The following is a 24050-nucleotide window of genomic DNA, read 5'->3' as shown; positions in this document are numbered from 1 at the left end:
TAATTATATTTTGTAAAGATTTTAAGTATTGTTTGGATCTCTACCTCCAACAATGTTAAAGGAACCCTTATTTTATATAATGTAATTAATTAACTACTAACATTTATTTTTCAGTTATTTTACCAGCAATTTTTTGTTATAAATTTTTATAAATTTATGTTACCTCTGGCCCTGTGTTTTTTGAATTATTATTATTTTTGTTTGTTTATTGTTTTCTTTATTTTACTTCTGTCACCTTTTTGGCATGGTTGTATACATTTGTTGATAAACCTAATATTAAAAAAATTCAGTTGCACTTATACAATATTATTTTTGTCCAAAGATTCATTGTTTATTTTTGATGTGTTTTAAAGTTTATTACAATAACGGACGCATGGTTTTGTTTGTAGAATGTAATACTGGTTTATTGGAGATTAACAATATTTTATTTTATTTGGTAAAGATCATACACAAAGCAAAATTCACTGATTTAAAGGTTTAATTTCACGGACACTTTAATCTCGATAAAGAACAATCGTAAAGTGAGACATTTTGAAACTCTTTTGTAAAATAAATGTTTTCTGTTTTATGTATTTATTTGTGATGACTCTGTATTCCTTCACTGTAAACTCAATAATAAAGAGTGTTCAGCTAAATTATAATGAATGTATAAATATGTCATTTAAACATGTTAAATTAATGTGAGATAACTTCTTCTTCTTCTTCTTCTTCTCATCCAGAGCTCTAGGTGTCAGTAATGCTCGGCTTTTCCCTCTCTCATTCCTCAAAGCAGGAAGAGCATTCACCAGTCCTGTGTTCATCCTGATCCTGATCCTGATCCTGCAGGAGGAGAAACAGTGGGAAAACAGCAACACAACATGCGTCTGTCCTGAACTGAAGTAAGGAAACGAGCGTCTGTCTTTGTGGGAAGTGTGTGTGTGTGAGTGTGTGTGTTCTTCTTCGGCTGTGCTTGTAACCTAGAAGGCGTTTTTGGAAATAATAGATGCATATAATGACCAAAATGATCTTTATGTAGGCTGCTTACTGAATTATGATGTTATGATACTCAAAAATACTGTCTAAATCAGGCACCTTAGTAGGTTTTGAGAGCACAATGCCCAAAATGCTGAGTCTGTTTGGAAATGGAGGCTTTCTGTTGGTTCACTGCATGTTTATAACTGCATATTTGTACCTAAAATACTCTGAATAAATAGTTAATAGGGCTCAACTGGGGATTTTGGTTGATCACATGGTTGTGTCAGTGATTCAGATTTTTTACTTGCCCAAACAAAGTTTTCATTCACCCTGCTAAAAATAATAATAATACAATTACATTAAAAAAGTATATTCCAAGTGTTCAGGAGGTTTATGATTGGGTTCAGTGACAAACAAACTGAAATGAAATGTATTATTTAATGAAAATTCTGCCGTTGATCTTCTGTGCTCGACTGTGTCAGACTCACACAGAAAAACACAAGTTGTTAGAAATCAAGATTAATGAAAACTTCTTCTCTGAGGGGAATATGTCCGTTGTGTTCGTCATAACAAGAAGTTATCATATAATTTTGACATGTTTACTAGGGCGGGGCAACCTCTGTCACTCACATGAGGTCCATCAATAGCAGTCCAATCAATTCCCCACAGACAAAATCAAGCCCCGCCCCACATTCGTTCTTGTTTGCAAATCCGTTTACATCACAATAGGAGAGAAAAGACCACAGCGCAATTTCTGTTTTATGCTGACTTTAATAACATTCACAGTCCAGTGTAAATGCTTGAGCTACATGGCAACAGTTTAAAGGGCTAGTTCACCTAAAAATAAAAATGTTTACCATGTTTAAAGGTAAAGGTTTAAAGGGCGTGTCATAAAGTTTATGACACGCCCATCTCGGGAGTTTGGGTATCAAAATTATTTCCGAACTTCCCAGTGGTAAACACGACATGAGAGGGCGTTCATGTGCAATTTTTACCTCGGAAACTCGTATTTACGATAATTCCGATAGCACGTGAAGGCAACGTAAATCATGGGCTAATTTTCATTTTTGGATGAACTAACCCTTTAAAGGACAACTCTGGTGAAAAATGAACCTAGGGGTAATTAACACATGGTTACTGAGTAGATCGTTCTCTGGGATGCGTTTTCGTGAAAATCGAATGTAAAGAGTTTTAAGAGTTTTCCAAGATGGCTCCTGTCTGTATACACGTAATGTACTGTCTTTATAAAGCATCTTCTTATTAAACTGTTTGTCCACTTACACAGTTCTCAATGCTTCGGTTTGCATGTAGGGACCCTCATTATGCTCCCGTGTTAGTGTGAGGCTATTTTGAGCCTTGTTAGTGGTGTTAACTAGCGATTTAATTTGACTTATTCTATGCCCCATATACTAGCGTTATAAGCTAATCTGTTTTTAGAGATAAAACTCTTTACATTCCATTGTCATGAAAACACATCCCAGAGAACGATCTACTCAGTAACCATGTGTTAATCACCCCTAGGTTCATTTTTCACCAGAGTTGTCCTTTAAGGGCGTTTTCACACCTACCTTGTTTGGTCTGGATTTTCTGACTTTTCAGTTTGGTCTGAATCAAAATGACCGGTGTGAAACCTCCCCTGACCACGGGCCGGACCAAACAGACGAGATTTGGTCCGACGAAAAGGGGTCGTCTCGGTCCGGATCAAACTGAACAAAGCTTCGGTTCGTTTATAGTGTGAAAGCATTTTCTGTACGGTTCAGACTTTCAGAGCATTTACAGGAAGTTCCTGTTTATGTTTAAATATTATGTTATTTTTCAATTCAATCTAGGCTACATTGATTATGAAAAGTGAAAAGATGCGCAATATGTCAGAAGACAGAAAGTCAGAAATAATTTTGAACAAAATTTTGTATGATTTTGCTTAGAAAGCCTTTCTTTAATGGGAATTTCGTTTCGTATAAATTGTATCTCACTTTTAATCAACGTTTAATCAGATAATTGCCTGGATTTAATAAATAAGAAGCAAATAGTTTATAGCAGACAATAATTGCGGGAGCGATCACATGCTTTACACATGAACTGGAGCGTCTCAAATAAACCCAAACTCAGCAGATACTCGTCTCACAAACATGAGAAATATGTGTATATAAAGCTTGAAATGTCCACTTTTAAACGTAATGAATAAAAAATAGTCCAGCAATGCGACTGTTCAATAGTGGCAACGATATGCGTCCGTTCATTCACTCTTGTCAAAGACGCTGACGTCAGACGCACGTCCGTTTACAAACCAATCAATGTCCAGATGCCGCCCACAGAGATGAAGACGAGTGGACTCAAGTGTGTTCAGTTCTTTAGTGCGCTCGCATAACTGCAGTGTGAAACCAAACCAAAACTAACCGAATGTATAAAAAGTATCAAAACATGAACTTCGGTTCGGACCTTGGTGCGGACTTTCAGGTGTGAAAACGGCCTTAGTTTTGTATAAATTGTATCTTAATTTTAATCAACATTTAAAGCTACACTGTGTGATATTTTCCCCCATCTAGTGGTGAACTTGTATATGACCATCCAGTGAATTTTAGTTTCTGTTCCTCTCAATTCCGATTTCGTTTTAACTCCTACGGTGGCCGATTTAGTCCAAGATTAACATGGCTTCCAGTTCGACCTCGTCCACATTGGACACGGTGCCATCGAGTGTTAAAACGCCAAAGGCGAAGCTTGAGTTTACGGGTATGTCCCTCTTTGGCTAATGTACTTTCAAGATGGAGGAGCAACATGGCGACCCGCATTCGAACCCTCACCCGTATGTGTTTACAATGGCATATTATAAACTTACGAGAATACTTTATTACTTGAAAGAAGTAAATATACATTAATGAGCGCATATATTTGAAAGAACTAAGTGTTTTTAGCTAAGAACAAACTAAAAAAGTTGCACAGTGTAGCTTTAATCAGATAATTGCCTGGATTTCATAAATAAGAAGCAAATAGTCTATAGCAGACAATAATCGCGGGAGCGATCACATTACACATGAACTGGAGCGTCTCAAATAAACCGAAACTCAGCAGATACTCGTCTCACAAACATGAGAAATATGTTTATATAAAGCTTGAAATGTCCACTTTTAAACGTAATGAATAAAAAATAGTCAAGCAATGCGCAGTGTTCAATAGTGGCAACGATATGCGTCCGTTCATTCACTCTTGTCAAAGACGCTGACGTCAGACGCACGTCTGTTTACAAACCAGTCAATGTCCAGATGCCGCCCACAGAGATGAAGACGAGTGGACGCAAGTGTGTTCAGTTCTTTAGTGCGCTCGCATAACTGCAGTGTGAAACCAAACCAAAACTAACCCAATGTATAAAATGTCTCAAAACATGAACTTCGGTTCGGACCTTGGTGCGGACTTTCAGGTGTGAAAACGCCCTAAGAGTGAAAGGGAGTTTCAGTGGTGTGTGTTCTTCCTCAGGTTGGCTATGGCGCTCCGCCTGTGGTTTATTGTGGCGGTCCCGCTGTGCTGCCGGCCGCAGGGGCCAGTGGATGCGGGGGACGGGGGGGCTTTCCAGCCCCAGAGTGCCCTCACGGACATGGAGTTTGCCACCGTCAGCACCTACCGCGGCCCCGGAAACACGGACCCTCGGCCCAATAAAGAGCTGCCCATCCTTCTGTGGTGGAGCTCCAACCTCTTCCCACACTTCCCAGGAGACACGGAGCGTGTGGACTGCGCCCGCTCGTCCTGCCTCGTCACAAGCAACCGCAAAGTCCAGCTGTATCGCCGCACGGCGTCCGTTATCTTCTACGGCACAGACTTCCGTGCGTACGAGGCTCCCCTGCCACGCATGCCCCATCAAACCTGGGCGCTTTTCCACGAAGAGTCTCCCATGAACAACTACCTGCTGTCCCACAGCGTCGGGATCCGGCTGTTCAACTACACGGCCACCTTCAGGAGGGAGTCGGACTATCCGCTAACGCTGCAGTGGTTGCCCTCGCTGGAGTATCTTCTGATGCCCACTGCGGTCTCTCTGCAGGAGAAGAACCGCTGGCGTCGGGCCGGACTCGCCCCTGTGCTCTACATGCAGTCACACTGCGACGTGCCCTCGGATCGGGACCGCTACGTTCAACAGCTGATGGACTATATAGAGGTAAGCACTGCTAAGAGATTTCAAGTTCAAGTCAGATTTGCAAATTTCACACGTGTTGAGTAGGGATGCAACAATACAGTTAGTCTCAGTACAATACAACACCTCAGTTTTTAACCACGGTTTTCCGTTCGGTTCGGTTCTGATGGCTTGTCACATCAGTTTTTTGTTATTCTATTCTTAAGCGACAGGAACAGCAAGAGGTTATGGAGAAAAAATACTTTTTTTATTGCAATACTCTTTCTTTATTTTACTTAAAATAATTGAAAAACCAGCTCAGAGCAGTACAGCAGCATTTAAGTATGAAATTGAATTAATAAATATACTTCATATACTTCACTATAAAATATACACTGATTCTTATTAAAGCTACTGTATTAAAGGGATGGTTGCATGCGATTTCACTTTTTTAACTTTAGTTAGTGTGTTATGTTGCTGCTTGAGCATAAACAGTATCTGCAAAGTTACAGCGCTGAAAGTTCAATGCAAACGGAGATATTGTCTTTTAAAGTTATGGCAGTTTATTGCCTACAAAAACGGCCGGTTTGGACTACAACAAGCTTCTTCCCGGGTTGGTGGCATCATGAACACCTGCTATTAACAAACACTGCCCTTTCGAACACACAACAAAGTGGGCGGGGCCACGTCGCAGTCATTACGAAAGAGAGAGAGCTGTTGCAGAACTACAAACTACATTTGGCCATCTAACCAATCTAAGACCATTGTGTTTTTCGGAGGGATGGGCTTCACAGAAGCAGGAAGCAAACGAGCCGTTCAAAGGACAGTGGAGACAGCGGTGTGGAATAAAGGTCAAATATAAGAAAAATACGGCATTTTAAAAGAAAAAAAAGTATTAAGACTAAATTAAGATTAAGTTATACTGCGCCCCATAAACACAACCAAGCCTAGAAAAAAACCACGGAACCACCCCTTTAAAGTTTTTCAGTCAAGAGCAATAAGTGATTTTCTCTTTGTCTTTTGTTGTTGTATTAACATTAAAAGGATAGTTCACTCAAAAATAAAAATTCTATCATCGAGAAATGAATACAGGTTTGGAACAATATTAGAGTGAGTAAATAATGACATCATTTTAAGAGGTGAACTGTCCCTTTAAAGGGGTGGTAAAACACATTCTTTCGAAGTCTTGATTGTGTTTGTGGGGTGCACTGTAACATGTGTTCATGCTTCGTTTTTAAAAAAATTGCATTATTTTTCATATATTTGACCTTTATTCTACACTGCTCTGTCCGTCCTTGTAAAACGGTCTGATGCTTTCCGGGTTGTATGAAGCCGGTCCCTCAAAAATACGCGATGGGCTCTGATTGGTTAGCTGGCCCAGTGTGCTGTGATTCGCTAACCGCAGTGCACGTTTGTCGGAAACGCCACGCCCCTTCCCTTTACTAGTAGACTGTGCTTTGGTCAGTATTAGAAATAATGGCGTCAATAAAACCATACCAATCTGAGCCCGAATCAGACCCAGAACATTTGAGTGAAGATGATCGAGCAGAACCTGTTCAGTCCTCAAGAGTAAAGACTGCGGATCTATAGTGATCGCTACTGAATGGCACTTTTGTATTTTTAGAACGATTATAGCCAAATATCTGTCGCAAGAACTATTAACCCAAAACAAAAACTAAACACTGGCTTTACTAGTAGCCAAATCACACACAGAACCATGTTTAGCATGCCTGTAGATAAACAATACATAAAAGCTCTAATCAAAGAATCATTTACACTAATGCCAAGTTCGCTGTTGAGATTTTTACGTTAGTGTTTGTAACGTTAGGTGTTCGTCGGATAACGTTAAGTATGAATGAGCATTTAACAGACTGGTTTGCAGAACAGCGCTGTCATCTGTTTACTTCCTTGCTACAACCTATTACAGGAAAACACATCGATGAAAAATAAATCCGACTTACAGGTTGTGGCCCGTGAACAGCTTCTGTTTGTAAATCCAGCTTTCAGGACAAGCCGAGGTGCAAATCCGGCATTGAACTAGCGAAGATTGTGGAAGTTTTCCTCCGTGAAATGTGCAGCGCGCGTCGTGCATCCACGCACTGGCAGTGTTTGTCTCGCTGAACCGCTTATGAATTGCAACGGACGAATATTGTCCATTATGTCACATTTTCCAGTCTTCTCCTCTGACCCCTGTCTGTCTCGTGCTTTATGATGGGCAGCATCTGCGACCTGTTCCCCTCTGTCTCAAACACACATGCATATAACATGCTGTATGTTAAAGGCCCATCCCCAGACCTGCAATCCGGATGAAAATAACAGCGTTTCGTCGGCATTGCAGCAACACCACTCCAGCCTACTATACCACAACAACAGCGATACAAAATGGCCTCACCCCCCCTTATTTAATATTCTCGGAGGAGGGGTTTATGTAAATATTGAGGCTGTTGATGTCAGAGACCCTGGAGGAATGTCTGTAGTCCCTGCTGGCCGTTTGCTGTAGTTCTTAGAAACTGATTTCTTTAAAAGCAAATATCTCCCTTTGCTTTAAACTTTGAACGTTGTAACTTTGCAGATGTTGTTTATGCTCAAGCTGCAACATTACACACTAGCTAAAGTTAGAAAAGTGAAATCGTGGTTTACCACCCCTTTAAGGACAACGTTGTTCACTATAGGCTGCGCTGCTGTCAATTTAAAATCTGCGCATCTGATTTACAGATAAACGCCGATTTTACTTTCACTTTAGACATAACCGACTGTGTTTATTAGGATGTACCGATACCAGTACTCGGGTGTCGGTGAAGTACTCGTACTCGTAAAATTACCCCGATACAACTGCACCCAATACCAGATGCCGCGGAAAGTTACATGATTCGGCGTGCACACCCGCACACCGCGGCGCCAAGAGCAAAAGGGTCTCGCGCTCTCAAAACGCACGACTGCCATAATATGGCGTCATTTTTGCTGTGCGCACCCGAACGCTAGTGCGGACGCGGCGAGTATAAGCCAAGCTTAACCGCTCGTGAGGCAGATCCTCTCGTTAGTGACTGCCGAAAGTGAAAGGCAGTTTAGTAGGGATGTGCGCAATGACTAGCCTATCCCCGGTAGTATAACAAGCCTCAGCAAGCTTAATTGTTATAACTTTACTAGTTTGACATGACATGGAAGAAAATGGAAAAGTTTTGTGTAAGCTTTCAAAATCCCTCCTTCACCCGAGTGGAGATTTATCTGAAGCCTCCGCAAGCGCCAGAGAAAACCAACGCATGCAAAACCTGAGGTAAAATTAAATGATTTTGTTTTGCTGCAGATGTACACTTTTCAAAATAATATATGAATTTCAAGATATAACATTAACACGACAGTAATTTAAACATAGCCTTTGTAAAAAAAAAATATATATATATATTTAAAGCAAAAACTTAAATGTGCCAAAAAAATGTAAACGACTAGTATTTTCCAGGTCGTCTTGCAGCAGCGATAAAGTTTAATCGACAAGTCTCGCACATCCTTAGCTCATTGTCACACATTGTACATGAAAACAGATAACATAAACATAGCTGATAATGCAGAGAAGCTTCTTTTCATCAAAAAGAACCTGCCTCTCACTTTTCCGAAAAGGACTGTATGGCTATGATAACATATAATCATTTAATTCAGTTGTTCTGCTACTATGTTGTGTGGTACTGGAATCCACTGAATGTGACAGGTTACGTTTCTGTGAAATGGGCAGCAGTGCCATGTTTGTTTAGGAAAACACCAAGTTTGATATTAAAATGTCAGCAACAGCATCAATTTGTGTATTTACTTTGTTACAGTCAGAAAGTGAAAAACATCTGATGAAAATAAAACATTGTTAGAAGAACTGTAATGGTATTAAGTACTCGTATCAGTACTCGGTATCGTCAAGTACCCAAATGTAAGTACTTGTACTTGGTCTGAAAAAAAGTGGTATCGGTGCATCCCTAGTGTTTATGTTAACCTTGTGTGTATTTGACATTATTAGCGCATTAAAGGGTTAGTTCACCCAAAAATGAAAATTCTGTCAGTAATTACTCACCCTCGTGTTGTTCCAACCATGTAAGACCTTCGTTCATCTTCGGAACATAATTTAGTATATTTTTGATGAAATCTGAGCTGTCTCACTCCTCCATAGGCTTTCAGAGGGAATGAAACTTGATGGCCCAGAATAGTAAGTAAAAACGTCATTTAAGGAGTCCAAATGACTACAGTTGCTCTGTATTAAGTCTATCATGCGACGAAAATACTTTTTGAGCAGAAAAACAACAAAAATAATGACTTTATCACACTATTATTGTTGTTCAATTTGAGCCTCTGACGAGAGTTCGCGGGAGTGCCACGACGCATGCGCGAAAACTGAGATTAACCCTACTCCGAAAGAGTGAGCAGCCAGTCAAGTAGTAGTAGAAGAAGAACGCCGTAATCTCAGTTCTCGCGCATGCGTCGTGGCACTCCCGCGAACTCTCGTCAGAGGCTCAAATTGAACAACAATAATAGTGTGATAAAGTCATTATTTTTGTTGTTTTTCTGCTCAAAAAGTATTTTCGTCGCATGATAGACTTAATACAGAGCCACTGTAGTCATTTGTACTCCTTAAATGACGTTTTTACTTACTATTCTGGGCCATCAAGTTTCATTCCCTCTGAAAGCCTATGGAGGAGTGAGACAGCTCTCAGATTTCATCAAAAATATACTCAATTATGTTCCGAAGATGAACGAAGGTCTTACATGGTTGGAACAACACGAGGGTGAGTAATTACTGACAGAATTTTAATTTTGGGGTGAACTAACCCTTTAAGACGACTTAGTCCCATAATCACGTGTTTGACAGGCGTTTAGTGCGCGCGCTCGGAAAAGCGCATGTTAAAACAGTGCATACGAATGAAGGCTTTAAAACGCATGCAAATAATGAACTTTGGTGATTGTGAATAACTCTAGAATATAACTCCACCACTAACCTGTGATGTGAATGTATGTCGCGTTGTTCAGTATTGGGATGGAGGCAACTGAAAAAAAACCAATTCACAAGCGCGTATTGAACCGTGAATGCCGTACCGAACGGTTCAATATTATATTGAGAATTGTAGCATCCCTAGTGTGGAGTGCCTTTGTTCGCACACACTATCAAATGAAAGGCTGTGTGTTTCATCGTCTCCTCAGATTGACTCGTATGGGAAGTGCCTGAACAACCGAGCCCTGCCTGAGCATCTGGAGGACACCAGCACCGCCACTGGGGAGGACCGGCGCTTCATGAGCTTCGTCGGCCGCTACAAGTTCCACCTGGCCCTGGAGAACGGCCTGTGCCCGGACTACATGACGGAGAAGCTGTGGCGGCCCATGCACCAGGGCTGTGTGCCCGTTTACAGGGGCTCGTCCTCGGTGGCCGACTGGCTGCCGAACAACCGCTCCGCGATCCTGGTGGACGATTTCCCCTCTCCTCGAGAGCTGGCGGAGTTCATCAAGGCTCTGGATCGAGACGACGCGGAGTACTCGCGCTATCTGGAGTACAAAACGGCCAGCCGGATCACCAACCTGCGTCTGCTGGAGGGGCTGGAGAGCAGAGAGTGGGGCGTCAATGACATGAGTAAACCAAACTACCTGAACGGCTTCGAGTGCTTCGTGTGCGACCGGGAGAACGAGCGTCTGGCAGCAGTGAAAGCGCACCGGAAGAACCCACAGAACCCGCCTCCTCAACCAAAGATGGCCGACAGCTCACACATGGGCTGCCCGCTGCCTCGTCCCGGATACGGACCTGTGGAAAGCATCGACCCAAAGGACAGGTAAACAGCTTTGATAAATGTGTGTATTTCACACTCGGCATGTTTGGTTGGGTTAAAACTAGTGCTGTCAAACGATTAAAATATTTAATCGCGATTAATCGCATTAATGTCATAGTTAACTCACAATTAATCACAATTAATCGCACATTTTTATTTATTCTAAATGTCCCTTGATTTCTTTTTGTCCCATTATTTTTTCTTATTTTAATGCTCTTATCAACATAGAAAAGTGGATCGGCTTGCTTTGTTCAAATGTTTGTTTTATTGAAAACAACATTGGCATACTTTAGTGTTCGATTTCACACCAACATTCTCACTTGGAGCAAATAATCGCTCACACAATGTAACACTGCCCATCAATAAAAGGGTGAAACAAATACTTTGTTGCACAAACAGCCCCTTCAACAGCCCTTTCTAAGGGATCAAAACAGGGTGATACAAAATAAAATTACAAAGTGCACATGCAAGGTAAACTAGGACTCCGCCTATAGTGCAGTTAAACCAGGGGTCGCCAACTAGCGGACTCCGGTCCGAATCCGGACCGCGAAGCCTTTTGACGTAATGAAACAGTTAACGTTGCAATGCTCAGTTACTACGTTCAGACCCAGACGCGCGGTCAAGCATGCAGTGAAGAAGAGACTGATGGTGCGTTCACACCGGACGCGAATGACGCGACATGCACGCCGCTTAATCCGCGCCGCAGAATGTCTATTTGCGTCTTTGCATTGACTTAAATCACTCGCGCAAAACGCTTCATTCGCGTCTGGTGTCAGAGCAGAAAGCAGCGCTCAAGACAAGCACTTTTAGTTGAAGACCCCTGAGTTAAACCATGGCTTAATACGTTTCTCATTTCGGCGTCTCACGCTTGCCATCCACGTCTACTCTTTTAATGGCCCAAACGAGTGCGGGCAGCCGCAGCGTGCCTGATGTTTTGTTTCCGGTCTAGCTACATCCGGAGTGGTGTTGTAGTTTTTCTAACGTTACTAGTTGTTGCAACAGCATGTGAAAAAACTACAAAGTTTGTTAGACCAAAAAGAACGTTAATCTCGCGATAAAAAAATTGACGCCGTTAAAATAGGTTTGCGTTAACGTCGTTAATAACGCGTTTAACTGACAGCACTAGTTAAAACGACCCCTGGTGTGATTGCTCTGTTAGTGCGGTTCATTTGAAGAAGTGTGAACGCTGCCATCTGAACCAAACAAGCGGACCGATGTAAAGATGGGTCTCGCTCCGCTTCCAAACCAACTCTGGTGTGGTTCGACTGAAATATGAACCAAAAACAGGAAAATACAAACCTAAAAAGGTCAGAACCGCGTCTCTTCGCTTGTGTGACTATCGGCCGTTTTGAGCTTTTTACACATTTTATAAGCTCTTCACGAGTTCTCAGCTGGTCAGAATTCAGGATGGGCGAGGGTTTATTTGATTGGTTATTATGGCATTTTGGGCGGTACCTGAGGTCTGATTGGTTAGCGTTAGACATGAGCATGGCTTCCAGACCGGCGAAATAGAGTGAAACTGGATTTCATAGACATGTTTTTTTATGTCATATTTGTATTCGTCTTGATAACAGAGAATATTTTCATTATCTCCATGATGGACATGCTCTGCCCCCGAGTACTCGAATACTCGTTTTTTGAGACCTATCAATGATCAAAATGAGAAATTGGCAAAAATGCCCATCCCTAGTCAAAATAGCATCACATGCAGGAACACATAAACGAGCGCATTTAGCCCAGCACACTGCATTGTTTTGGATTAATTAAAAGTGTAAACACACCCTAAGAGAACTGAATTAAAACTGAATTAAAGTGTGAACACACCCTAAGAGAACTGAATTAAAACTGAATTAAAGTGTGAACACACCCTAAGAGAACTGAATTAAAGTGTAAACACACCCTAAGAGAACTGAATTAAAACTGAATTAAAGTGTAAACACACCCTAAGAGAACTGAATTAAAACTGAATTAAAGTGTAAACACACCCTAAGAGAACTGAATTAAAGTGTAAACACACCCTAAGAGAACTGAATTAAAACTGAATTAAAGTGTAAACACACCCTAAGAGAACTGAATTAAAACTGAATTAAAGTGTAAACACATCCTAAGAGAACTGAATTAAAACTGATTTAACCCTCTGGGGTTCTTCATTTATGGGTCACACTCAGGACCATAGACCGTAAAAAAATATTGACGACGCGACTTCATTGACTTCCGTTGACCAAAGTTGAAGCTTTCATAGGCCCGCTCACGGCGCTGACATCTTGGGACCGGAGTTGCGCAGTAGAGAGCAGGAAGTAGAGGCGCGATTATCAAAAGCCCGCCCACACTCTCGCAGATGCAGAACAATTCATTATGTTGGTGTGAAATAAACAGTTATGGAAATGTAGAAATTAAAGCTAAAGCTCCAATCTCCTCCCAAAAATCCCGAAAAAAGTCAGTTAGTGCCTCAGTGACGACTTCACTCAGAGAAGCCGTCAATCTCAGCTGTCAATCATGACGTCACAGCCCCCGTTTTTACAGCATCAAATAACTCACTAAAACTAAACTTATTTAAAAAACGAACACTTGAAATGAAATTATTGTAATAAAAACTGCCTAAAATGACAGAAACCATCTTTAGGAAACAATTATTTGAAGTGTAATTAAATTGTTTAGTGTGTCTCGCGCCCATTCAAATACATGGAGGGGCGGGGTTTAGGAGCTATACTGGGACCGGCCACCGGGGGGGCGATCGAGGCGCGAAAGCTTCAGTTTCTGAGAGGAGCGCTACAGGCTTGCTCAGGACCTTCAGCTCAAAAATGACCCAGAGGGCGGGATTAAGATAAAAAAGATTTGAGTAAAATCAATGAAATATATTTTTGTTCAATAATATTTTTTCTTTTCGTTTTTGGTATTTTGAGATAATTTTATGATTTATAATTAATATTTATGCAATAATTATGACCCATTTTTTCCCTTTTAATATAATACATTTTATATATATATATATATCATTTTTTATTAAAGCTGTATTTCATTTTAGAGTCAAGCCTAGGCCTCATGAAAGCAATTTTTAAATGAGATCGGTGCCATCCGGTGGACACATTGAGCATTTTTATCACACAATAGCACATTTTTACCACTATAGTGGATCTTGTGTTTTATAAATGTTTTTTTTTTAATCGTAGCTTCACCGGAATGGTCCGAAACTTGGTGACTTTATTGGTACTTGGTATATGAACACCCCAAAAAAATGGGGACAGGATTTGAAAAGTCTAAGTGGTCGTAAAAAAAATAGTCACACTCAGGACCTTCGGGTCAAAAATGACCCCCATAGGAAATGAATGGGAAATTAGTTTTTTTTGTGCATACAATCTACAAATCAGCCAGGATGCTGAAAAAAAGGACTCAACAGTGAAGAGGTGAATCTCTAAAACATCAAGAGTGCAAAACAGACAAAAAAAACACACACACACACACACACTTTTATACACACAAAAACACACGCACACACAAATGAATGCGTGCCATTCCAAAAGCTAATTGTGTTTTTGTGTGTGTGTGTGTGTGTGTGTGTGTGTGAGTTTTTTGTCTGTTTTGCACTCTTGATGTTTTAGAGATTCACCCCTTCACTGTTGAGTCCTTTTTTCTGCATATTTTTGCCAATTTCCCATTCATTTCCTATGGGGGTCATTTTTGACCCGAAGGTCCTGAGTGTGACTATTTTTTTTACGACCACTTAGACTTTTAAAATCCTGTCCCCAATTTTTTGGGTGTTCATATACCAAGTACCAATAAAGTCACCAAGTTTTTGGACCATTCCGGTGAAGCTACGATTTTTAACATTTAAAAAATAAAATTGGGGTCAGAAATGACCGAAGAACCCCAGAGGGTTAAAAGTGTGAACACTAGGCCTGTCACTTTACTTTAGTTTCGAAAACGAAAATAGGGAATCGATTTTAACCAAATATGTACACTATTATTTTTTAATGAATTAAACAAATAAAAAAGTTATTAACAGGTATTATTAATATGTTGAAATATGCTTTTAAAACTTGCATGAGGTCATATTGTGACAATGCTGTGTGCGTAGAAAAGAATGAGCGCGATTTCCTCCAGAATGGAGAGCAGCTTTCTCATTCCTCTGAGCGCCGCTCGCTCAACCCCAAATGCCCTCTGTGACATGCTGGAGCAAATATAGTCTATCTGAAATAAACGGCTATAGGCCTGCCCCAACTAAAGCTTTTCTCCTAGGGTAGTAGTTGTTCATTTAAGCCGTTGTTCACGCGGAGCCAGCGCCTCCATGTCATTGTATGCTATCTAAAAAACGCTCTGCTCTGGACCCCGAAAAAAGTTGCTAGACTTGTTTTCCTGTCCAATAATTTGTAATAGAGCCTTATTTGCACGTTTCATCAGTAACGCCCGCATAGCTTAAGTGTCGGTTACGTTCAATTAAAAAACACACATGGCCTGTTCGCAAGCTAAGTTCATTCAAAGTTTCATTTTGAACGGTTGAATAATTACGTTAAATTATCCACACGAACTTCACATTCAGTGTAAGCTAGTACAGTTTTAAGCTTTATTTTCCACCTCTTTTCATGGGCTACAATTTTTAGTTTTTTATATTTATAATCATAAACACATTTGTTTTTTGAATTTATAATCGTAAACACAGAAAAACATTAGCTACAGGCTTTAACATGGCTTTGACGTTATGGCAGTCGACTCTGCTTAATGTTTTTTTCCCCTGAATGTTGCACTCCTGTTTGTCATTGTGCACAAAATAAATCATCAGAAATATTGCTGACTTGTGCGTCTCAGGCGCCCTCTTTAGTTTCATCCTAATGCCCGTTAGTTGTCCGTGGATTGGCGTATAGGCTATATTTTGCGTTGAACATGAAAACGTCATTTAAAATCGATTTTAGAATCGATTCAATGACACTTGTGTGTCAAAAATCGAACAGGATTTTGTTACAAAAGTGACAGCCCTAGTGAACACCCTAAGAGAACTGAATTAAAACTGAATTAAGTGTGAACACAACACACCCTAAGAGAACTGAAACTGACGAGTCTCTAGACCTTGTGTTTTTAAAAGTTTAACTGATTTTAACTTTTTTCTGAGACGCTACAAAAGATGTGAACACAATAGTCATGTAGTGCACGTCTACATTGAAAAACAATGGAAAAGCATGTTCTGTGTGAACGGCCCCTAGAAGAGCGGAGTGAAGTGTGAGAGAACATGGCTCGCTGAGCTGAATGTGCTGCGACTGCTGTTGTTCTGAAGGCAGGAGAGTGACTGTGTGTGTGTGTGTGTGTGTGTGTGTGTTTGTCCTCAGCTGGCTCCAGATGTGGCCGCAGGACTACTGGCAGAGTCTGGATCAGGCAGAGGGTCTGGAGTCGCTCCTCAGGCACAATGTGTCCGAGCCCTCGCTGCTGTGGCAGCACATCCAGAGCATCGCCATGAGGAGAGCCAGGGGCCAATGAGAGCCAGGGGCCAATGAGAGCCAGGGGCCAATGAGAGCCAGGGGCCAATGAGAGCCAGGGGCCAATGAGAGGGCGGCACGGAGCAACACTCACGGCAGATCAGCCTTTGTGATGCTTCTATAACTCAACAATCACAGTCTCATCTGCATGTGGATGTTTCTCATCAGTATTGTGTGTTCCTCCAGCGTCTCTCAATCACTCAGGCTTGCTAGCCGTCGCCACAGAAGGAAATCACTGCATTTTATACGCATGAGAATCTCACTACAAAAATCACAAGGAAAGGACCATCATGTGGAGTGACTTTTTCATTATATATTCTAAAATGTGTTTTTTACATATCAAGGTGATTTTTTGTTTCACATTACAGTAATGGAAAACATTTTGGGGGGTGTTTGTTGTCATTAAAAGTCCTGAATATGTCATTTTCTATACGCAAAATGTCATTTTCTGGCTGACATATGACCCGCCCTTCATGAGATTCTCCTATAAAACTTCTGAGACCTGCCGTTTATATCGTAAGTGTTTGCATACCTCATTATTTTTGAATGCAATATTTATATATTTATATTTTCTACTGCACAGTCTTGTAACAAAACAATAAAATGAGAATACAACTTTATTGATGAGAGCGTTGCATTACAGTAATGGTGAGTCGCGATGCAGGATACATAATGAAACCGTCATATCATTTCTTCAAAATGGCTTCCGATTAAATACAACAAAGACGAATACATTCTTGCTGTCTTGATGACTAAATATTTAAAGGAACAGAATAAAATACAATAATAAAAATCCCTGCAACAAGCGTAGCACTAGAAACCCTTTAATGAAAATATTCAGGTGTTCCAGAATGTGAGGATAAAGGAAGAGGAACTTGTTTTGGGTCAGTAAAAGTCATTCCTATTCTAGTAAGCTGGCGGCCCGTGTTGTAGAGGCGAGTTTCGCGGATCCTTACAGCACGTTGGAGTAGCAGCTCTCGCAGTGAACCGTCCCACGGTGGAGAAACATGTTGTAGAGCAAATCTCCCATGGGTTTACTGCAGATGCCACACTGGGGGCGGAGGAGAAACTCAATATGCATCATCATTACAGCAGGTTGTCATATATCATTAAGTACAGCAGGGTGGTGTATCCCATTCCCAAACTACATCAAACACATCCGGCGTATTGTGCCACACACATTAAAGAGAAAAAAGAGTCTTTGTGTGAGCGGATGAGGTTGCGTACCTTGAAGCAGGATGGGTGACAGGATATGTTCAGGTGCTCAATGGTGATCTTGGCGTCATTTCCCACCAGTTCTCCACAGTATGTGCAGGGAGTCCCGTCTCTTCTAAAGACAAAATCAGGTCATTAGTTAGGGCTCATGTGACTGACACTTCCTGTTTATTCACTAACACGGTGTTCTTGGTTTTAAATCCATTCTCCTTTTGAAGAACCAAAATCGTATTGTTCAAATTCACTAGCCTTTAAAAAAATCCAGGATTTTTACTCTTTAATTGCCAGGTTCATATAAATTGTTACTGATTTTGGGGAAAAAAACACACAAAATGACTTATTTTCAATATAAAAAGTGATTTCTCAGTCACATGTCAAAGATTAGAAACAACATTGGCTTGGACGTGTTCGTTTTTGTGCAGCATCAGATTTGAATGTTTTCTCTAGGGCTGCACGATTTGGGGAAAATAGTTAATTGCGATTATTCTGGTTGAAAATGCGATTTTTATTTTTTATTTTTACAAATGAAAAGTGTGTATATAATATTTTGTGTTTATATATTAATATGACTAATAATTATTATTATGATTATTGCTAAATAAAAGTATTTAACAAAATAAGAAATATTACTATTACAATAACAAAAATAGAGTATTTAAGAATAAAAATAACAATATAATAATGTTTATATTTTACAGAACAGTTTTTACAAAAACACTGCTGGGTTACCTGTTAGTATGCAGACAGCCTATGACTAAAAGTCATTAGAATATATATTATTATTATTATAAAAATCTGTGCTTTTTATCTGTGATATCAATTTCTTAAAGTCTACATCTTTAATATGAAATATGAGTCTCTTATGCATCCACTGTGGGGATAAAATCTCCTGTTCATTGAAGAAAAACATGGATTGGAGAAGGGAAGGGACATGCTTTTAAACTGGCCTGGCAGGACACATAATCGCTTCATCTGAGTGATTTCTTCAGTTCTTACGGACGTTGTTTGCGCCGTTATTTTGTCTTGAAGTCTATGGGAAGTCTCGTTTATTTTCCCCTAAAAAGAGGCGGTGATGAAACTGACAGTTAAGTTAAGTCTCGCTAAATCAGTGTTTCAACCGCCGAAAGACATCGATAAAACAGCGTGTAAAGTCACGTAACTCACAGATACCTCAGAAAAGCCATTTAAAGGGGTCATGAACTGGCCTTTTTATTTTTTTATACTGTTGTCTGAGGTCAACTTATGACGTTTGTGTGGTTTTTACATTCAGAAACATCATAATGAATAATTAATAGGCTATTTTCTGCCTTGGTTCTGAGGCTCTCTGAGAAACACTGGGATTTGAGAGCAGTGTTTTCATAGATCGATGCGCTACATTACGTATTCAATGTATTTGACACGCGAGCGTGAGACGAAAGTTGAATAAAGTCGTTCCCGTGGCTTCATAACATTACGGGTGAGCCCCTGGAGTCACATGGACTATTTTAACCATGTCTTAACTGCTTTTCTGGGCCTTGCGCTAATTTTGACAGCACTAATAACAACAAATGATCTGTATGGTGGTATATATGGCAGTTTTCCTCATCAAAAATGTATTATTAGTTGTAATATGCAATGCTAAGGACTTCATTTGGACAACTTTAAAGGCGATTTTCTCAATATTTAGTTTTTTTTGCACCCTCATATTCCAGATTTTCAAGTATTGTCCAATCCTAACAAACCACACATCAATGGAAAGCGCATTTATTCTTATTAACTCAGACTCAGTCATCCCTTATGACTGGTTTTGTGGTCCAGGGTCACATATAATGCCACAGAAGGCACACGAGTGTACATTCATAAGTACAGAATAACTCCAGACGTGTGTGTGTGTGTGTGATGTTACCTGGAGGAGTAGCTGCTGGGGCTGCTGTAGTTGTAGCTGGAGGATGTTGAAGACACGTAGTCTGAGCTGTCATATGGGGAATAGTTGACGGTGCTGCTATATGAGGGAAGAAAGTCATGTTTATGCCATTGATCCACAGATCTACTGCACTGCTGTAGTGATGTGTGATAATATTATGCCTTACATAAGCCCATTAAACGCCATGCAGTTTTAATTCAGATTTTTGCAATATTTATGTTACTTTTGTATCATATGCAATAAGAAAATAAGAAAACCAATTGAGCAAAATCACAACTATTCAAAGAAAATAAAGCCTCCAGCTTACCTGCCATCATTTTCTGCATTATTCACATATTCCTTAACAAAGACAAACCCCCTAAAAACAGAGAACAAAGACCATCAGGCATTCAAGCGGACGATAATAAATCAGGTTAAGCAACCGGCCTCCATTAGAAGAACACACACTTCTTGGACTCGGATTCTGGTATCTTCTCCTGGACAGAAGTCTCCACTGTTTTAGTGCTGGTTTTGGTACTGCAAGACAAAAGAGTCAGTATGTGAGTGATCACATGACACATGTGACGGGCAGCAGAAGCTTCTCCTGGGCTTTTATGTAAATCATTATGCTTGTGATCTACAGAAACACAGGTGAATGCTGAAGATATGGGAGAAAGGCGGCGTTTTTAAAGCATTTGTCTCCGTCAAGGCATTATTTCAGTCAGATCTTGAAGAAACAATGAGAAACCTAAGACATAAAGCAGGGCTATACTTATGTAGCTGTTATCCTAGAAAACCTGCCCTATATTTTTTTCTCCGTGCTAAACAGGAAAAGCTAGTTTAGCCTCTTCGGCCAATATACCATATATATAAGGGTCGGTAAATGCTTGTTAACCTTATTTAAAAAATGTCTGACATTATAATTCCTCTTTTTTATCCTCTGTAGGATTTATCAAGACTTCAAAGAGCCCTCAAAAGTATTTTTATGCTAAAATGAGACATTATTGGAAACTCGGATTTCTTGCACAGATTGGGTAATAAATCTGGAAGTTAATATTATATAAGTAAATCATTGTGTAATATTTGTAAGAACATATGCTCTTGTGTGCATGAAAATACAAAACTTCTAAGGATGACAGAGAATTATTTAATAAAATAAAAATAATTATTACATACAGAAAAAACATACGAATCAGAATCTTGAAGAATCACAAAATGATCAGGGTTTCTTCAGGTAAACTTAAGACCTTAAGTCCTTTTAAAGACATTTTAAAGACATTTTTAAGACTTTTGAAAGACCTTTTAAATAACGTTTAAATAGCTTTTTAAGACCTTTTAGAGACCTTTTAAATAACGTTTAAATACATTTTTAAGACCTTTTAAAGACTTTTTAAATAACGTTTAAATACTTTTTTAAGACCTTTGAAAGACTTTTTAAATAACGTTTAAATAGCTTTTTAAGACCTTTTAAATACCCTTTAAATAACGTTTAAATACCTTTTTAAGACCTTGGAAAGACTTTTTAAATAACATTTAAATAACTTTTAAAGACCTTTTAAATAATGTTAAAAGACATTTTAAAGACTTTTTAAATAACGTTTAAATACCTTTTTAAGACCTTTTAAATACCCTTTAAATAACGTTTAAATACCTTTTTAAGACCTTGGAAAGACTTTTTAAATAACATTTAAATAACTTTTAAAGACCTTTTAAATAATGTTAAAAGATATTTTTAAGACCTTTTAAAGACCAATTAAAGAACATTTAAGGAATAAATTGAAAGGAGACATATATTCTCTAGATGTAAATGTCTAAGCACACATTGAGTTGTATAAGTGACACTAATACATTAGTGTATACACTGTAAAAAAAAAAAAAAAAGTTGAGAAAACTTAAAAGTTTAAGGCAACCAGCTGCAGAAGATTTTTTCTCAACTTACGGTCAATTAGTTGTACAAACCTTTTTCATGTTAAATAGCTGAATAAACTTTAAAAGCTGAATTTGTCATACAAAACATAAGTTGGATTTTTTTTACAGTGTAATACATATAGTTTGAAAATACAATTTCCAACAGATCGCCATACATTTTTAATTAATTTTACAAATAATAGCTTAAAAGTTTGAGATAAGTAATCCTGTGAAAGTGATTTTATGATTAAAACAAGAACAAATATCTGCTGACGTGATCATAAAAATTAACTTAATTCAAATGCAAGTCATTTGTATACCCAATCACAGATACTTGTTCTAGTTTTAAGGATAAACTCACTTAATTTTGTTCAATTTCTCAGAAAACAAGACTTAATTTCTTCATTTTGCATGTCAAGTAGATGTATCTTGATTTAAAAATGTTTAGATATTTGTAGAAGAACTTAATGTTTTGCAGCGCATGCAATTTAATTTTGTTTTATTTATTTAAAAAAAAAAATCTGGACTCTGCTTTAATGGTTAAATCAAATGTTAATGACTTTTACTTCCTTTAAGTGGACTGATCTACTTTTGATTTATTCATCCAGAATTTGACAAATTACAGGACATTTTTTAGGCCTTAAATTGTGGAAGGTCAAAGTAAGACTCGTGGAAACCCTGATCATGTTTAATTAATTTAATATATCAACACTCTCAGTTTATGTTAATAAGAAAGTTTGAAGTTAAATAGCGTTGATATAATTACGGCGGAAGTATCAAAGAATGACGTGACCACATTTTTAGTGTTTTAAATGTATGTTTTCTTCAATTACTCCTTGCATTATTGCTTAGGGCAGTTCAAAAGTAAGTCATAAAACAATGTTTTCATGAGTTATTATAAGAACAGCAGCACTTTACCTGTCCATGTCTGTCCTCCAGCTGCTCCTGTGAAGAAAGCAGAAGTTGTGAGTGTAGTTTTATTCCCTGAGAGTGTGAGCACACGTGTGAACGAGCGCTCGATCCTGTGTGAGAGTTTATCTGACGCTCAGGTGGAGTTTTAGGGTTGGGTTTGCCACTTCCACCTCCGGGACTTTAACCCATTATGCTATTGACTTTTCACAGCAAACAATATGAATCAACACAGACAAGTTCTCAAGAAATGAGCTGTGCTAATAAAGCTGAGCTTGTGGAGTGACAGAAATTAATTGCATAAATGAATTACCTATTAGTGTCAAATGGAATGACATCTTCAGCCAAGGTGACCAAAACACTTGGTGGCATACTGTCAATAAAATGCAAAACATCTGGATTAATATTACTGGTTGATCAAATGCATTGTGTATAATGACATTCTGAACATTTTGCAAACTATTTTAATATTATAATCAGGGCTTGACATTAAGTTTTCTGCTCTCCAGTCACTGTGGCTAGTGGTTTTCCACTCAGCATTTTCACTGGCCACAATTTTGACATCAACACCATGTGGAAAAACTGCCTTATGGATATGGATGGATTTTGACATTATATTGTGTGTTTGACTGTTTAAGTGCAATAAGCAAAAATTCTGCGGGAATTAATAAAATGATGCGCAATATGTCCATGGCAAAATTCAAGCCCTGTAAGAGCAACAATATTCATATTCATTCTGGGGAAAATGAGTATTAGAAGCGTTTCAGATATTTCCGTATAAATGTATTTTTTGACAACACTACATTGCACTTAGTTGATTATCCCAGAAGCCTTTTTAAAGACTACAATTGAAAAATGTATACAGGTGTTGGTCATATAATTAGAATATCATTAAAAAGTTGATTTATTTCACTAATTCCTTTCAAAAAGTGAAACTTGCATATTATGTTCATTCATTACACACAGACTGATATATTTCAAACGTTTATTTATTTTAATTTTGATGATAATAACAGACAACTAAGGAAAATCCCAAATTCACTATCTCAGAATGAACTCAAATGAACTGCAAAGGCCTTTAAATGGTCTCTCAGTCTAGTTCTGTAGGCGACACAATCATGGGGAAAACTGATGACCTGACAGCTGTCCAAAAGACGACAATTGACACCTTGCAAAAGGAGGGCAAGACACAAAAGGTCATTGCAAAAGAGGCTGGCTGTTCTCAGAGCTCTGTGTCCAAGCACATTAATAGAGAGGCGAAGGGAAGGAAAAGATGTGGTAGAAAAAAAAGTGTACAAGCAATAGGGATAACCACACCCTGGAGAGGATTGTGAAACAAAACCCATTCAAAAATGTGGGGGAGATTCACAAAGAGTGGACTGCAGCTGGAGTCAGTGCTTCAAGAACCACTACGCACAACCAGTACCTGGTTTAAGGACCATGGTATCCCTGTTCTTAATTGGCCTGACCTTAACTCCATAGAAAATCAATGGGGTATTGTGAAGAGGAAGATGCGATAGGCCAGACCCAACAATGCAGAAGAGCTGAAGGCCACTATCACTATCTCATAACACCTGAGCAGTGCCAAATTAGTGCCTAATTCAGGCAAAAAGAGCCCAATTAAGTATTGAGTCCTGTACACGCTCATACTTTTCATGTTTATACTTTTCAGTTGGCCAAGATTTCTAAAAATCCTTTCTTTGTATTGGTCTTAAGTAATATTCTAATTTTCTGAGATACTGAATTTGGGATTTTCCTTAGTTGTCTGTTATAATCATCAAAATAAAATAAAATGACATTTAAAATATATCAATCTGTGTGTAATA

At 39.0% G+C, this 24050-nt stretch overlaps 2 protein-coding genes across 3 annotated transcripts in view; one reads left to right on the top strand and one right to left on the bottom strand.

Annotated features, from left to right (window-relative positions):
- Window positions 1–763: 763 nt before the first annotated feature.
- pofut4 (protein O-fucosyltransferase 4) lies at window positions 764–17037 on the top strand. Its single transcript, XM_079838837.1, has 4 exons — window positions 764–878; window positions 4426–5098; window positions 10229–10848; window positions 16164–17037. Exons 2-4 carry the CDS (start codon window positions 4433–4435, stop codon window positions 16309–16311), a joined length of 1434 nt encoding a protein of 477 aa, XP_079694963.1. The 5' UTR covers window positions 764–878; window positions 4426–4432; the 3' UTR covers window positions 16312–17037.
- znf185 (zinc finger protein 185 with LIM domain) overlaps window positions 16911–24050 on the bottom strand; it is a 21321-nt gene continuing 14181 nt past the window's right edge. For both annotated transcript variants that reach the window (XM_079838835.1, XM_079838836.1), the window contains 7 exons: window positions 22538–22597; window positions 22234–22260; window positions 19876–19944; window positions 19736–19786; window positions 19411–19506; window positions 17538–17640; window positions 16911–17361 (listed from right to left, as the gene is read on the bottom strand). In XM_079838835.1, the coding sequence (XP_079694961.1) occupies window positions 17263–17361; window positions 17538–17640; window positions 19411–19506; window positions 19736–19786; window positions 19876–19944; window positions 22234–22260; window positions 22538–22597 (505 nt within the window). In that variant the 3' untranslated portion in view covers window positions 16911–17262. The remainder of the gene's footprint in view (window positions 17362–17537; window positions 17641–19410; window positions 19507–19735; window positions 19787–19875; window positions 19945–22233; window positions 22261–22537; window positions 22598–24050) is intronic.

This window comes from Gobio gobio, assembly GCF_949357685.1.
Source record: "Gobio gobio genome assembly, chromosome: 16".
Classification (NCBI taxonomy): domain Eukaryota; kingdom Metazoa; phylum Chordata; class Actinopteri; order Cypriniformes; family Gobionidae; genus Gobio; species Gobio gobio.
This window is presented reverse-complemented; position numbering and strand designations above follow the sequence as displayed.

Coding starts and splice junctions, on each gene's coding strand:
- pofut4 (XM_079838837.1), top strand. CDS start 4,433: ATGGCGCTCCGCCTGTGGTTTATTGTGGCGGTCCCGCTGTGCTGCCGG. Junction 5,099..10,228: donor AGCTGATGGACTATATAGAG/GTAAGCACTGCT, acceptor TCGTCTCCTCAG/ATTGACTCGTATGGGAAGTG. Junction 10,849..16,163: donor AGCATCGACCCAAAGGACAG/GTAAACAGCTTT, acceptor GTTTGTCCTCAG/CTGGCTCCAGATGTGGCCGC.